General features: G+C 39.0%; 1 protein-coding gene across 16 annotated transcripts in view; it reads left to right on the forward strand.

Moving 5' to 3' along the window:
- Positions 1-15,179, forward strand: part of SOX5 (SRY-box 5) — a 640,197-nt gene that overhangs the window by 411,541 nt on the left and 213,477 nt on the right. For all 16 annotated transcript variants that reach the window (XM_027659186.1, XM_027659196.1, XM_027659172.1 and 13 more), the window contains one exon: positions 4,429-4,639. In XM_027659186.1, the coding sequence (XP_027514987.1) occupies positions 4,429-4,639 (211 nt within the window). The remainder of the gene's footprint in view (positions 1-4,428; positions 4,640-15,179) is intronic.

Consider the following 15,179-nt stretch of genomic DNA (forward strand, 5'->3'; position numbering starts at 1 on the left):
ACAGTTGGAATGAATAGTTTCTTTTAACAGCAAAATGTTTGCACTTTTTATGAGAGCAAGGGTAACATTGTGTAATCTTCAAAAAAGATATTGCTCAGTGAGGATAAGTCCATTGTCCAGTGACACGACTTTTCCTGTCAATCACAAAGGTGACAAGGGGGCTAGATTAAGTAAAGCTTGCCCAAGATTAACAAAGGAAGATTATTGACCTCATCCTGAAAGGGCAGAAGCCTGTTTTATCATTAAACCTTGGAAGAGGTATTTCCTCCATAGGTGGAAAGCTGTTTGGCAATATCGAGGCAACTTTCTTGTAAATGAATGAATCTTCCTGTGGATTCTAGCTTGGAACAGAAGCAGAAGACGAGAAACGAGGGCCAGTCCCTTTTTTTGTTGCTGTTGTTGCTGGGGGGAAGAAGGGCCTAGAGTGTTTGCTCCAGCAGGATCTGTGTAGGTCCTTGTCTGCCTTTCCGAAGTGGGAAAAGCAAGAAGCAGCAGCATCAGGTGTTGGTGAGTACAATCCCAGCTCAGAGTTGGAGGAAATGTTGTGCCAGCACACATTAGCAGAGCAATTCGCAATGCAAATGAACAATAGAACCCCGTCCACCAAGCAGCTGCTAACTGCATAAAACTGTTACCAGGATTAACAGTGCCAGAGGCTGGAATGTAATCAAACTTGAACAGGTGAAATGGTTGTGCAGCTCAGAGAGACTGTTTTACAGTAAAAGCGTGGTTTTCCACTGTTTTGGTGGCTGATAGGTCTTGTGTGTGGCTTGATGGGTTTAATTTTAAAATGCCATTAGCAGATATTTATGTTCTTTAATACCCCTCCTTGCAGTGTTGTTGCTTTTCTCTCAGTTAAACTGAAAAAATGTCATGTCGATTTGTCCTTTTAGAAGAGGAACCTGCTAAATCTCGCTTGTTGGGAGGGAACTTCCTTCTCAGGGGATTAATTTTAAACTGTTGCTGACATATCTTTCTTGCCATTAAGGATTTCTCTGAGTGTTTTCAAGGGGATAGTTAAGCTCTCATATGCAGTATCAGAGGATTTCCTTTACTAGAAGTTTTTTAGCTTTATGCAACCATTGACACAAGCAGGTTTTATGTGGAAGGATGCTTTCTTTCTACGTGCTAGAAGTAAAAATCCAGACCCACTTTCTCCAGTAATGGCATAAGAAAGAGCAAAATCAAACAGAGGGATGTAAAGCGAAAGCCAAGATAACAGTTGCACGTTTTCAGGTTGTTGTTCTGAATGACAGAATAAAAAGATCATGGACAAGTGGGGAAGACAGATTCTCGAGCTGGTGTGCTAGAGGATACATGTTGAACTGTCATCAACAGCAGAAGCTGATGTGTGCAGTCGTCCGCTGGTATGGAAGGGAGAGGATCCCTCTTAGATTGCAAATCACGCAATGAATGTGTGATTGCTACAGATCTTTTTGAATGAATAATTCACTGGTGTACTGTAATTTAGCCCACTGAGATGTGATTGCAGCTGTTCCCCTACTGTATATGTGTTTTGATTAAGTGGAGTGTATCTTAAACCCCACAAGTGTATAAATAGCCCACGTATGTGATGTGCAAACACTGCATACATGCACACCTAACAAGAGCAGTCAAAGGAAACATTTTTATTTTGGGGATGATTGCTTAGTTGTGTATTTTAGTATATAATTTACCTTTTAAAAAAATCTGTATAGAACAGTTCCCTTTCCTTTTTTAGTTCAGCTATGAAGTCTTTTTAACTGTGGTATTATATAAAGGCTTTTAGCCAACATTGTAGTAGGAGGGTGTCTCTGTTATTAATGAGTTTATTATTCCAAAACCTTTACAATATAAGAAATTACTTCTTTTGTGCCTGTTTTACAGATAGGAAACTGATATGCAGAAATAAAAGTGACTTTTACCATGGTTTCACAGAACATTTGAAAAAATTAGGAATTGAGCATCCAGAAGTCCTTTCATGATGCTTTGCCCACAGCCAACTGCCTTGACCTCTCCCCCTCACAATTCCTTTTCCCCAGAAAGTGAGGCAGAGAAATTTTAGTAGTTTTGAAAATACTTGTGAGTTCCATTTGAAAACCAAGCGATTTGTGATTTTGAAAATCATCTGATACTGCTTTACATAATATTGTGTTCTTATGCTGCTTCTCTTATAACAAACCGGTTGTATATTCAGAATATATATGTACATACAAAAACCCGCTTGCATGCACCTAAAATGTACATGAAAACAGCAGTGATGACACCTGAGGTTTAGGCAGCTGTTGCAAGTACTTAGTGTCTGTGACCAATGTGTGACATGCAGAAACACGAGTGAATGTCTTTGGGGCACACTCTGGATTAAAACAAGAAACTAGTTCCTGGTAAAACGAGGAAGAGTACTGTTCCTGTATATAATTGATGGTACAGGTAGATTTAAGAACTGTAACTAATGATGATATTTGGCTTCTCTGATTCAAAGTGTGAATAAGAAAGCAGCTTTCAAGATACTTCCTCTTTTGGCCTTGTCTGTGGGAAAAAAATTGCCACTTGGTGATAATAGGTTTGAATCTTAGATAAAATCTGAACTGATGCTGAAGTTAACTATTTGCCTCGTCTAAATTGGTGTTAAAAACCAGTTTATTCAGATCTGTATATATAGGGAAAAAATTGCATTTGGCTTCGATTAATTTTAGAAGTCCGGTGTCAGGAACTTGTAATTTTCCTTGTGCAAAATAAAAATGGAGGGAGCTGCAAGAAAAAAAAGGAAAAAAAGGAGCATTTCTGTTGACTAGAGTCGGAAAATTTTTTAGGGCTTGGTCAAAAGCTCATTGACGTCAGTAGAAAGTCTCTCATTAACAGCACTGGGTTTGGCTTTTGGGGCATATGATGGCCCAGATTGTAATCTCAGTTAAATCCGATTCTGTTAGGGAATTTGTTCACTAGTATAACACATTCAAGCTGCTCAAAACTATTCGCATTAAAAGTTTTCTTAAGCAAAGGTAATCTTTTTGCCACAAAAACGGTCTGTGAAAACAAATATATTCTTTATTACGTATTTTCTGTGTAGCTTTATTCAGATTTTATTGAGATAGTTTTTAGCAATTTATGTTCTATTTACAAAAATATACCTTTTTCCTCCTGAAATACTGTGGTTTATTAGAGCAGAGACATAAAAAATTGCTCAGAAAAAAAATTATTATTCTACGAATCACTAAAAACTGTGTGCATATATATATTTATATCACTTTCATACCCTTATAAAATGAAAACAATTTAAAAATTATTATGACTTTTTCAGCCAAGTCTGTAACTCAGCTCACGAGATGATCCAGTGGCTTTTTTAGAAATAATATTCATTGAACATCTGGAGTACAAAAATGTAAGGAAATAAGATAGTGAAAAAAACCCCTGGAAAATCAGATCAAAGTAAAGACTATACATGTTTATAGCATTATGTTTTATGGAGTGTATTTACTCTGCAGCAAGCTGTGTTTGGAGACACTGACCTAAGTTTTGCAGGTATAGGTGGCATATGTTAGCAGAGGAAGAAATGGGTTTGAGAGATGTGTAAGAAGGGTAAGGTATAACAGAGACATAAAAGGAAAAGGAATATGTGCAGAGAACATTGTTTTATGTTGGAAGAGGTGTGGATTAGAAGGCTCTCACATTAATGAAGGCAAGTTTGAAGATGCTGGACCCAGTTTTGCTTTCCATTAAAATTAATGAGTAGACCTCTGTGGACTCTCACGTGAGGAGGGTTGTGTGTATGTTCCGGGAAGTCACAGAGTTTTGCCATTGTGCTGCCAGTGAAAGTCATTAGGACCACCTTTGTGAAAAATACTGTCTCTATGAGAAATGAAAGTTTGAGGCAGAAGAGGAGAACAGAAAGAGAATTAGAAAGCAGGAAGAAATTGCTTCATCCTTTATAGATGGGAAAACTGCTTGAACTGTGATTTAAAATAAGTCATATGGCGAAGGGCATTTAGTATTTGGTTACTATTTTATTTCTTACAACAACTAGCCATCAAGGCATTAAGTACTTTATAAAGTCAGGAAATTAATGGTCCTTGTAAAAATTGAAGGGCTTTTTTTAGAAGGAAAACTGTAAAAGAACAAACAATTAAAGGTAATCAATACCATTGTTATTAGGAGACCTATGAGTACAACACTTCTCAATTAGGGAAAAACTGTATTTTATGTTTCTCTCTTGCAAGCTGATCTTTGTTCACTCCAGCCTGTAATCTTGGTTTATGCTTTATGGGAAGGCTTTGTTCTGGGTGTTTTTGAAGCATTGCATGCCTTTTTAAAGGTTTCAACAGAAGAACAAACAGCAATGCATTCAAAGCGCAAAGGATTGTTCTTTCTTTCTTTCTTTCCGTCTTTATTTTTTTTCTTCTTCTTTAAGAAAAGAAAGAAATATTTCATCTTGTTTTTCTCCCCTTTCAGGAAGTTGATGGCAATAAAGTGATGTCTTCATTTGCCCCGCACAACTCATCTACCTCACCCTTGAAGGCAGAAGAAGGTGGGCGTCAGAGTGGAGAATCATTGTCCAGCACAGCCCTGGGAACCCCAGAAAGGCGCAAAGGGAGCCTAGCGGATGTTGTAGACACCCTTAAGCAAAGAAAAATGGAAGAGCTCATCAAAAACGAGCCAGAAGGTAAGGCCTGGGAAACTGGCCAAAATTTTCTGTTTTCTTTTCTCCAGATTCCTTTGGATATGTATACTTTTTAATCTTCCAATTTCCGCTCTGTTTGCTTTTCCTTGCTAGCAAAATCGAAGTAAAAAACTCATAGTTCTTGTTAGAGATAAATTAGAGATAAATTTCAGCAATATCCCATCGTAGCTAACATTTTTAGCTTTTCCCAAATTAGAATCTACTGGTCTTTTTGTCACAGTTGCAATAGACACAGCTCCTCAACTTGGGTGCAGTGAACCAATTTTAATTGCCTGGGGGCTTTTACTCCGCTGCTCCCCTCTCCCCCATTTCTAGAACTAAAAGCAGTGTTAGCAGGAGTGTCAGTGTTTTTTCTGAAATTATCTAGTGGCCATGTCATTATTTGAAAGGTAAGAAGTTAAACTGGGAATTCATGAAAGCTTTTGTATGGAACAAATCATCTTCTATTTATCTGTAGTGCAGGTGTTATACAAACACAGTACAGGCTTTCTCTGCATTATGTCTGGCCAGCAAGTTTCAGCCTTGGCATGTTGGTAATAATTTCTGGAGAACTGGTTTCTTCTTGAGACCATGTGTCCAGTCAGTGATGATGGCACTCATGCTCTGGGGGCTGAGATTTAGACCAACCAATCTCACCTCTGAGAAACCACAGAACAGCTTTCCTTTAAGCAAGATTTTAATTGTTGCCTATTTGGGGCAGAGTCAAAGCCCTGACTGGAAGATGAAATTCTCACTACAATCTCCATAGGTATCCAGCATGCTTTCTGGATTGGGGCACTGTGAGGCAGTTGTGAGAACATAGCAAGCCTTCCTCCCTAGTGCACAGCAACGAGACTCTATTTTGGTTTACACTCACCTATCCTGTTGTGAAAATGTATTTCATATGTTTAAAAGCATGGCCCTCAGAGCTCCCCTCAGTGTGGAAGTATGAATTGACAGTACCTACGAGAAAATTTTAGGACAACCTGCATACTGGAATGAAAATATGGATGCAAACACAAGCACGTTGTGATGTACACAAGCATGACAGGATTGTAAATGAGTCTTTTCTTGACTGGAGCACACAGGGTCTGCTGGGAAACAAATTCTTTGTCTAAGCGTTTTTTGGAATGATGCTTATATTGTTTCTTTTGCATTTATGTTGACTTAATAGTCAGTGCCATAACATATCTTGTGCCTTTGGATGGAAAAGACTTCGGTGGGGGGGGGTGGGTGGGAAGGAGACCAGGCTTTTATCTGAGAGAGAGAGGAAAGAACAGGGGGTTCTGGGCAATGTATAAATACTCTGTTGAGTATGAGGTTTCACAAGCTCCATTAGGGAAAGGCCACAGATAGACATGAGAATGGTTACAGAGCTTGTGCATTATCTCAGCTCCACTAAAATGAAAATATACAGTACAAACAAAAGATCTACAGCTTTGTGAAGAGATTGGGAGAGAGAGGAGGGGGAGCAACTGAATGTTGGGCTTTGCAAATGCATGCAACAAAAAATCTTTTCTTCCCTCTAGCCATTGTTCTATTGTCTTTCAAAGGCCATTAAACTGAACAGCAGGTTGTGATGAAAATTTCATTAAGCCCTAGTTAAATCATTATGAGGGTGCCATATTCATGTCTCTGCTTACTCCCCATCCAGGAAAAAATGAATAGGAAAGAGTTGAGCTTTTTTTCCCTTTCTCCTTAAAAGCGAACTAACAAAAGTTCAGAAGTTAGAAGAGAATGGGAAATGGGACATGAAACAAAAGGAGGCCAGAGAGGTGAGCTGGCTAGGAAGAAAATTAGACTTGCATAAGAGCATTGAAAGGTGGTGAGGGACAAATACATCATTTTGACAAGTCTCCCTCCCCCTTCCCTTCAGCCAACATGATTGTTTTTAGAGTGGCTAATTAAAAAATATATATTTCTGGGTGCAGATGGCAAGACTGTTCTTAGAGATCCTCCACAAATACGAGTCTTTTTCCCTAAATGAGGTATGTACTGATACAAGCACAATGTCTCTCTGTTTGAACTCCAGCAGAAAATTATTGTCATGTCTTCTTCGTGTAGTCCTAAAGTAAAGTTGTCAGTCATCACTGGTTGCTAGTCAGGTAATTAGCATATTAATGAATTTCCCCATGAATAAGATGTTACAAGTGGGAATCTTTGATAGTACATGTAGGTAACAATTCAGCAATTTGTGATCGCTGTGTATTTCAGTAATAATTTTTAGTCTTACTAGTTCATGGAGCTTTGTAAGATGTAGACCAAGAATCTTGGTTAAGCTTTGCTGCATTATGTCAGCAACAATAATATAATACTTTATTTTCCTTTGGGAAGAAAGGGAAACATTTACACCAGTAGTTGAGGTTTAATTAAATCAATTTCCTGTGAATCTTTCAAAAACCAGATATGAGCTAGATTCCCATTTCTCTATGTACTCAAAAGTTTATATATTATTTAACTTGTACAATGGGCTGTGTTTGCTCTCTTTTTATTGTTTGAAATTGTCTTCTGAATTACTGTGGGAAACGTGCTTTTCAAGCATTCTTTCAAATGGCCTGTTTCTTCAAAATCTGAAAAAAAGAGAAGGCCTGGGTAGACAACTTTAGGTCTCAGTCCTTGTATCAGTCAGGGAAAGGAATTCTCTTTTCTGAAACTGGTTTTGAGGACGAATGATATATTCCAAAATACTGATAACAGGTTTGAGTGTTTTTAAGAATCTTTATTGATACTGTCAGAGGTTTTCTTAAATTATGTTTCTTAGAAAATAAGAATAAAAAATTAGTAAATTTCGTCAGTAAAGGACAAGGATTTTTACATTGCTGCTAAACTACTGCTCAGAGTGCACAAATGCACACATGTATGTATGCATAATTAAACACATACATGTATTCATGCATTAGCTGACAAGGGAAGCATCACTCTTCATATAAATGGTGATTTCCATGTAGATTTGTTGTATATATACCTTTGGTTAATATGCCCTGTAGGAAACCATGCTGCCTGCTTTCCCAAAGCCTGTCACTTCCCTTTCCTCCTTGGATATGTGTATGAGTTTTGGTTTTATTTTTTGTTTTGTTTTCATAGGGGTTTATACTTAGCTCTAAAGCTCCATGCTCTTTTTTTTTTTTTTTTCACCTCTAAACTTGCCTTTTTACCCTTGGTGTATGAAAGTATGTGATTGACAATGAGTCATGCTGACACAGAGACATGGAGTGTTTCAGGGAATCTAAAACTTGTGGAATTTTACTCATTACTAATACAGTGCTCATTTTTATTCTCTCAAATTCTGTGGAAAATCCTTATATGCAGCTTTAGTATTAGGCCCCCAAAGGCATAAACCTATTACTGAAGTCACACAATGTTATTTTACATGAAACATTCTGTCCTTTCTAACTTGAACTTCAGAAGAGGAGTCAGCCCCCTTTTATTCCTGGTGTACAATAATGAAGATAATGGAGTGGGTTTGGAGAAGCCTTATACACTGTGACAGACCTCAAGCCCTTGCCCTGAGGGTCGTCTGCCGACCACGGGATTCCTTTTGCAGCTAAAATCATTAGGCGAATGAGATACAGGCATGTTTTTCTTCTGTTTTCTTCAGGCATCAGGGAATGGCAGAGGCTCTCTGTCTGTCTGTTCTCCTCATTTGTAGAAATGAAATGGAAATCTCTTTGAAGTCACTGAGCTTGACACAAGTTTGTGAAAGCAAAGACCAAAGCAACCACTTAGGTTTTTCTTGCACTATTAATGGGATTGGATTGCTGTATTTTAATTTATGGCCTCTGCTTGTGGAAAATTAGATCTCTGAAATCTGTGTAGCCTTTCCCCTAAACGTATGGCTTGGCTTCTGGAAAAGAAATAGGCAAACAAGTAAATTCTCTCCTATTTTTAGAATAAGCCAGAGTACTCTTTGGCTTTTTACGTATCCTAACCTTTAATTAAGAATCAGTCTTCTTTTTCTGTTTTGCCAATATATATTTGTACCTGGTTATGTATCTGTCTCTTTATCTTTAAAACCTACATAGCGAGTCTTCTGAGGCCAAATCCATATTATTGTACACAATTTGTGGGAATTCTGGATAAAAAGGATCCTGTGGGCATCTACGTGACCACAGAGACTGCACATATGAGTGTGTGCACATGTGGGTGCAGTCAGTCATCTGCATGGCTCATTCTTCAGTTCAGCTGGGCTGTTTAAATGAATACTTTGAATTTTCTATAAATACATGTACACACTTATATCTGTATAGCATGTATTCTGTATATTTAGACATAAATATATATAAACATGCACACACAAGAATTATATATATATATATATATATATATATAGTGTTTCATATTTTTCCTACTCCAAAATTTCAATCTAGTAGTCCTTAGGTCTTCTGAGTAGGAACAATTAATCTCAACCGTTTAGTAAGGAGGTAATATGTGTGTTTGCAGTGCTTTAACAGGCAATGTGAGTACTAGAGCCTCATGTATTATGATATGCAGCAATACTATAAGTAATTACTTGTCAGAAAAAAAGGGATGAGAAAGGCCTCTCGGGCATGATTTTTGTCTTCTGAATGTCTCCCAAAGGCTATTTGTATTTGATGTTTAAGTTTACATTATAAATCACAACACCTGTTCATGTACTAATTTAAATGGCTGTTGTTTAAGCAGTTCTGTAGACTATAAAAGTGAACTGTGCTGAATTCAGGCTCTCTAGTTGAAATAAGATCCCAGAATACCTCCTAATATTATCAAACTTTTAATCAACATATCTTGTAAAGAAATCAAGAGGTCTCCCTCTTCTTAAGAGATAAATTCCAAAGCAGGCCATTAATGGGCATAGGAAGGGTGGCCTTTGAAATGCAGACTCTTTTAAAATCACATCTGATGAGATGGGAAGAAATAAAGTGCACAGATTCGGGGAAAGCCTAAGGATACTGTAATTGGTTGGGGTTTGAAATTCTTTTATTTGGTTCTTCACTGTCCCTTTGACAGAGTACGAGTTGAAGAGGCTTTGTAATGCTTTTCCACTGAAGGACAAACAAGGATACTTGGCAGTTGAGTACTTATTTTAAGTTTTGTTCGTACACTCCTGCTGCTGTGGAAGGATGGTTCGGGTGCCTTGTTGGTTCCATGTTCATTCTTGCAGTCTGTCACCAGAAAATGTGTCTTGTCTTGTAGAGCAAGCCAGCGTCAAACTTCCATGCACTTCTTTCAAAGACTCTGCCATATGGAAATATGCCTTCATATACTGCTGATACAAATAAAAAATAATTAAAACATTTTTTAAGATGAGGCTTATGAAATAGGCCTGTGTGAAGAGAAGGCACTGTTAAATACTGTAGTAGCTTAAGCCTTTATTAACAAGTGCTTTAACTCTATAACAGAGGTAGGCTAGTTTGAAGCCGTGCCAGCTCTGACTTGCTCAAAGTGAAGTTTATTCATTTGTCGCCTTCAGTTTTTAAGTGTTTTCCTTCCTAGCAGTTTACCCCGATAGTCACGGTTTATTTCAACGGACGTTTTCAAAATTTGCTTAGATTCCCTTCCAAGTCTCTCTTGCTTGCATCCTCAAAGGTTTGTAGCTTTTGGATTTTTCTTTTCTCTTTTGATAAAGGCATCTGAGGTGCTGATACAGCATCTTAAATATAGAAGAAAGCATTATGGTCAAGTGAGATAGAGGAAATTTGTGCTTTTGGAGAGAAGATGCAGTCCCTCTCCCCCTCCCTGTTTTAGAATGAAAGTCTTCTCTGATGAATCTCTATAATTAAAATTTCTTTCTAGGCTGCATTCGTTCCATAATATTGGACAAGCAGGAGCCAAATCAAAATGCTTTATTTTTTCACTTCCCATCTTCAACAGTGTAGCATATAAGTGGTTCACCGACACAAAAATAATTATTTGGCCTCCTGTCTGCCCCTAATTCCACAGGTAGCCAGACTCTTCACTAGCCTTGATTCGTTTCAGTAGGGGTTTTCAAAACTTGCTGTCACTCTTGCCCCCACACCGTTTTGATGTGCCTGTTTTTCCCCTGATGTACTCCAGCTAGGTCAGTGTGCCTCCATTTTTTGTGCTCTCTCTCGTTCTCTTTTGTTTTTTCTTTAATTTTTTTTTTTTTTTTTTTTTTTTAATTTCCCCCTCCCCTGGAAAAGCCATTAGCTTTCTGAGCTTCGTTTCAGCCCTTGGATAACTGCTGGAGAAACCTCTGACACAGACTGTAATATACAAATATACATGAGGGAGTGTGCCAGCTCTTTCTGTATGCTCGTGTGCCGCAGCTTTTGGAGATGTCATTTATTCAAGAGTGAAGAGCGAGCCACCTGTTTCTCGGGCCTCTTGTCCCTCATATTAAAGGTTCAAGCCCTTGCTGAATAGTAACATCTTAATCTGGGCAACATACACAACATTTAGCCAAAACCTATTTGTCGAGCTAGCAGGATTTGTGGGATTTTTTTTTCCCCTCGCTCTTACCCCCGAGGCGCTTGTCACGACCGTGCATATTAAAATTAATCAGACCTCCCAGGCTTGTGTGACTGTGTGGTTTAACATGAAGAAGTGGATATCAAGCATTTGCCCTAATTAAATAGGCCTGCTTGGTTTTGTTCTAGTGGATGCTTGGTCTTTTTTTTAATAAGAGCTGCTTATGGAGGAGGCACGGCCAGCTCTAGAGTTAGTGGAGAGCTCACTTCAAAGTTTTGCCCACCACCTGCGCCCAGGATGCTGAGACCTGAAGGGCTCCCGACGTTCTTTTAACAACACAATTTGTGGGAAGTAAGTGGAGGGGGAAGGGGAAAATACGGCCAAATGAGTGAGGGAGCGATCAGGGAAAGAGAGGCGAGGAGCTGGGATAAGCAAGCATGTGGATTGGCTTTTTGAAGTTGATTAAGATGACCTGTCATCCTGTCTGATTAGCTTTAGATCTCAGTCTGTGCCATGAGCTATTCACAAGGCTGTCTTGTGTCTTCTGTTTACCAGAAGCAAGGGAAAGCCTCTAGTATGGCAAGGAGCAACATTTGCAGCAACTCCCACTTGCTTGTTTAGCTAATGAAGTAGCCTTGTAAAAACACTCTGAAGTTTGAAGCTGTTGCTTACTTTTATTAGTTATGTGTCTGTTTAACGTTGATATTTTTAAGGTGGTTTGAGGTTTGCTGGTTTTACACAACTATATACATATCCTGCATTGTACATAAGCTGTACTGGGAAGATACAATTCCTTTCATCATCTTTTCTTCTCTTACAATTCAGTTGTATTGTAGTTTCTGGGTTGCCTCAGGAGAAAACATGCTATATGTGTGTGATTTCTATACTGTAATGTATAGTTTCAAAAAGTGCTCAAAAAACAAGTAAAGGAGAGTTGGGAGCTCTCCACCCTAAACACATTGAAATAGTAATTAAGGACTGATACCATTTAGCAATTCAACAAGTTAATTTTAGCCAAAAAATAGTAGAAAATTTGGAACAGTCCACATTTTTAGACAAAATGTTTCATTGGAAATGATATTTTTTGTTTTTAAATGTTTAAGATGATTAATCTGAAAGAGAAATGAAAACATTTCAATTAGGATTAAATAAAATATTTTGGGTCAGGTGGAAACAGCTTTTCCCCTGACTTGGTTTGGCAGCTGAAATGAAAAAAAAATGCAAACTAGTCAAATAAAAATGAGCTGCAAAACCTGTTGAGGTTCTAGGGGTGTTTATCTAATGCCCTTAGGAGGACAAATGAGCAGTTGTTATAAAGGCACTTAAATACATCTGAATGGTTATGTGCTGTGGTTTTGAGGGAAACTGTAATATTTTAGTCAGAAAAGGTTTCAAAATTTGATTTCCCCGAAACGTGCAAATTTCTGTGCTTTCTGAAGCCTCAAGTCAGCAAAGTTTTGCAACACGTAGGGCATCTTATTTTGAAACTGACTTTGAAGGTTCATCATACTTCATATGTTAGATGTCCTTGGCATGTCAGGAACCTCTGAGTCTGTTCTAGAGGGCCTAGAAATCTGCAACGGTTACACTCCAGAATTTGATTTTGCTTTCTACTAAAACTCTTGCAGTCCGGTACACAAGCAGAAAGCAAAGCTTTATTTATCTGTTTCCATAACAGTTCAAATTGCTGAAGTAAAACCCAGCAGTTGGGATGATACTCCATTGATTTAAAAGTTTATTGCACGTCCGTGCACTAACTCATTCCCATCTTTCTCTTCCTCTCGCAATGTTATTATTCCTATTTTATTTTTAATTTCAAACCTTGGCACAACCCAAATGTAAAGAACCATATTGACACTGCCAAGCATCTGTCTGGTGCTTGACAGCATCATAGAAACCCTTCCACTGTTTCATCTGGGTTGCTATTGGTTATTTAACAACACAATGCAAACGGTGCAGTGTGGGTGTATGTGAAAAGGAAAGAAAGGTTGAGGTGGGGGGAAGGAGCCCTGTACGAGTAAATATGTCTTTCATCATATCTTTTGTTTGGTCTGTTTGCTGTGCTCTATTCAGTAGTCAATAGAAGTTGTTTGACTGTTCTGCAAAAGGGTAAGAAACCTTTTCTTAAACTTTTATTCTCCTGCTTTTGTCTCGGCCCATAAAGTTTTCTGCTTTTGTTTTTCTTGCCCTGCTTTGTTGTCACCTGTCTGTTGTCTAAGGGTTTTTGTCATTGCTGTTTATCTGATGTGACGTAAGGTGATACTTATGAAACACTCCTCTTTGAGGAGTACAGGTGAAGTGGAGTTTAGAGAGCTTATGAAAGCTTTACTGCAGCGGTCTTTGGGGCAATGGAGTTCTTTCAAGCTTGAGTTTTAATTTATTTATTTAACGAGAGGATGAAAGTGAAAAGTGAGTGAAGAGAAGAGTCAGTCTCTGCTTTCTGCTGAAGAATGCCCTCTTAGCACTTGTGCGACTCGGTAGGGCTTTCTGAGATGTTTAGCCTTGATTTAATTCGTATTTAAGATCTCTCCTCCCAGCACATTAATATAATGCCAATGTAGAATGCATTGCATGGTGTAATTACTGGAGAGAGCAGTAGTTGGGAAAACAGACGGTAATTGAACACATGGCTGTTTATTACAACAGGACAGTGCTCCTACGCTGGTATTTAGGGCATTAATAGGGAAGAATTGATTTGTTGTTTTAAGATGAATTCAATCACTGTTGCTCAGGCCTTTGTTTGTTCAGGCCGAGTTATGCTTTGTTTGTGTTATGTGCCCAAGAGGTTTACACACCACAGCGTGGCATTAGTCATGCAGAGGGCTTGGGAGCAGAGAGCCATTTAAATGAACAAAGGACATTTTTCTTTTTGGCTCTGTTTATCTTCCTCTCTAGTTTTGTTACCCTCTAATCTATCTCCATCTCTCTCTCCCTCTTTCTCCCCCCTCCTTTCCACCCCAAGCATTTCTGATCAATGCAGAGGTCCTCCTGCTTTCTTCCTTCCCCCTCCTCCTTATTCACCCTCCCGAAGACAAATGGAGCTGTGATTGACAGGTGGCAACACGGGGTTGTGGCACTGGTGTAAATAGAAGTGGTGGCTCCCAAGTTTGTGCAAGGAAGAACTGGGGTGGGGGGCTGGGGGGAGAAACGTTCGACTTGGAGGAAAATCACTGTGTTCAAAGAGAGCTGAGCGGGAATGAGATGCAACACCTTGTGCCTCGACTCTGGTGGTTTTGAACAAGGGAAAGGCAGAACCTTTTGTGGCTCCTGATGGCTTGTGCTCCCGATGAGCCCCGTGCAGGGCACATCCTGGGATCAAATGAGCTTTTTTGCTCTCTTCTCACTGATGAGAGTCGAGGGGAGGAAGAGAGAACCATATGACTGAAGTTGAATCCCTGGTCTCCCTGTTGTGAGCAGTGTGGTTTATATTTTAGGCTCATTGTGCTTGAGAGGAATCTCGTCTTTATTTATTTCTGAGTGTGGGAGAGTTAATAGACACTTCAGAGCGATGTGGGCCAAATTCTGCTCTCGGATGTAAGTTCACCACTCCCACTGAATACGCAAGAGCTTTGAGAAGGCAACATTTGACCCAGTGCAGGATTTGTAAAGAACCCAACGTGACTTGATTTTTTATCCCTCTACAGACAGGGATTAGGCCTGTTCCTAGAAGGAGCAGTACTAAGGAAACTGAAAGGTAACAACAACAGTAAAGTCTGTGCAGTCATTAATTGGTAGAAACTTGTGTTTCCTAGGTGGTGAGATACTTGTATCTCTGTACAGTAGTGCATGATGAATTAGCACCAAGACTTGCCTTTTGGAGGTATAGAAAGTACTGGCTTACACAGCACGAGGAAGGGGAGGTACAGATGTGGGACATGGAAAGCCAGATTCTTCCTATCGGGGAGAAATAACAGTTTAGCACATATGTTCATACACCACAATGCGCAGGGAAGGATATGAACCTCTGTTCTTCATCTGAGCCTTTTAGCTGTAACTAATTAAATTACTGAATGTCCAAATAAATAATAGACATGCAGGAGATGACGACTAGATATGAAGTCCAGTAGTGACTGCAGTCATCCCTGCAGTCATAGGCAGCTGGTTGTGTATGGGACATGCTAGTTGACCATTACTT

The sequence above is a fragment of the Corapipo altera genome, unplaced genomic scaffold (genome assembly GCF_003945725.1).
Source record: "Corapipo altera isolate COAL_440 unplaced genomic scaffold, ASM394572v1 1, whole genome shotgun sequence".
Lineage (NCBI taxonomy): Eukaryota > Metazoa > Chordata > Aves > Passeriformes > Pipridae > Corapipo > Corapipo altera.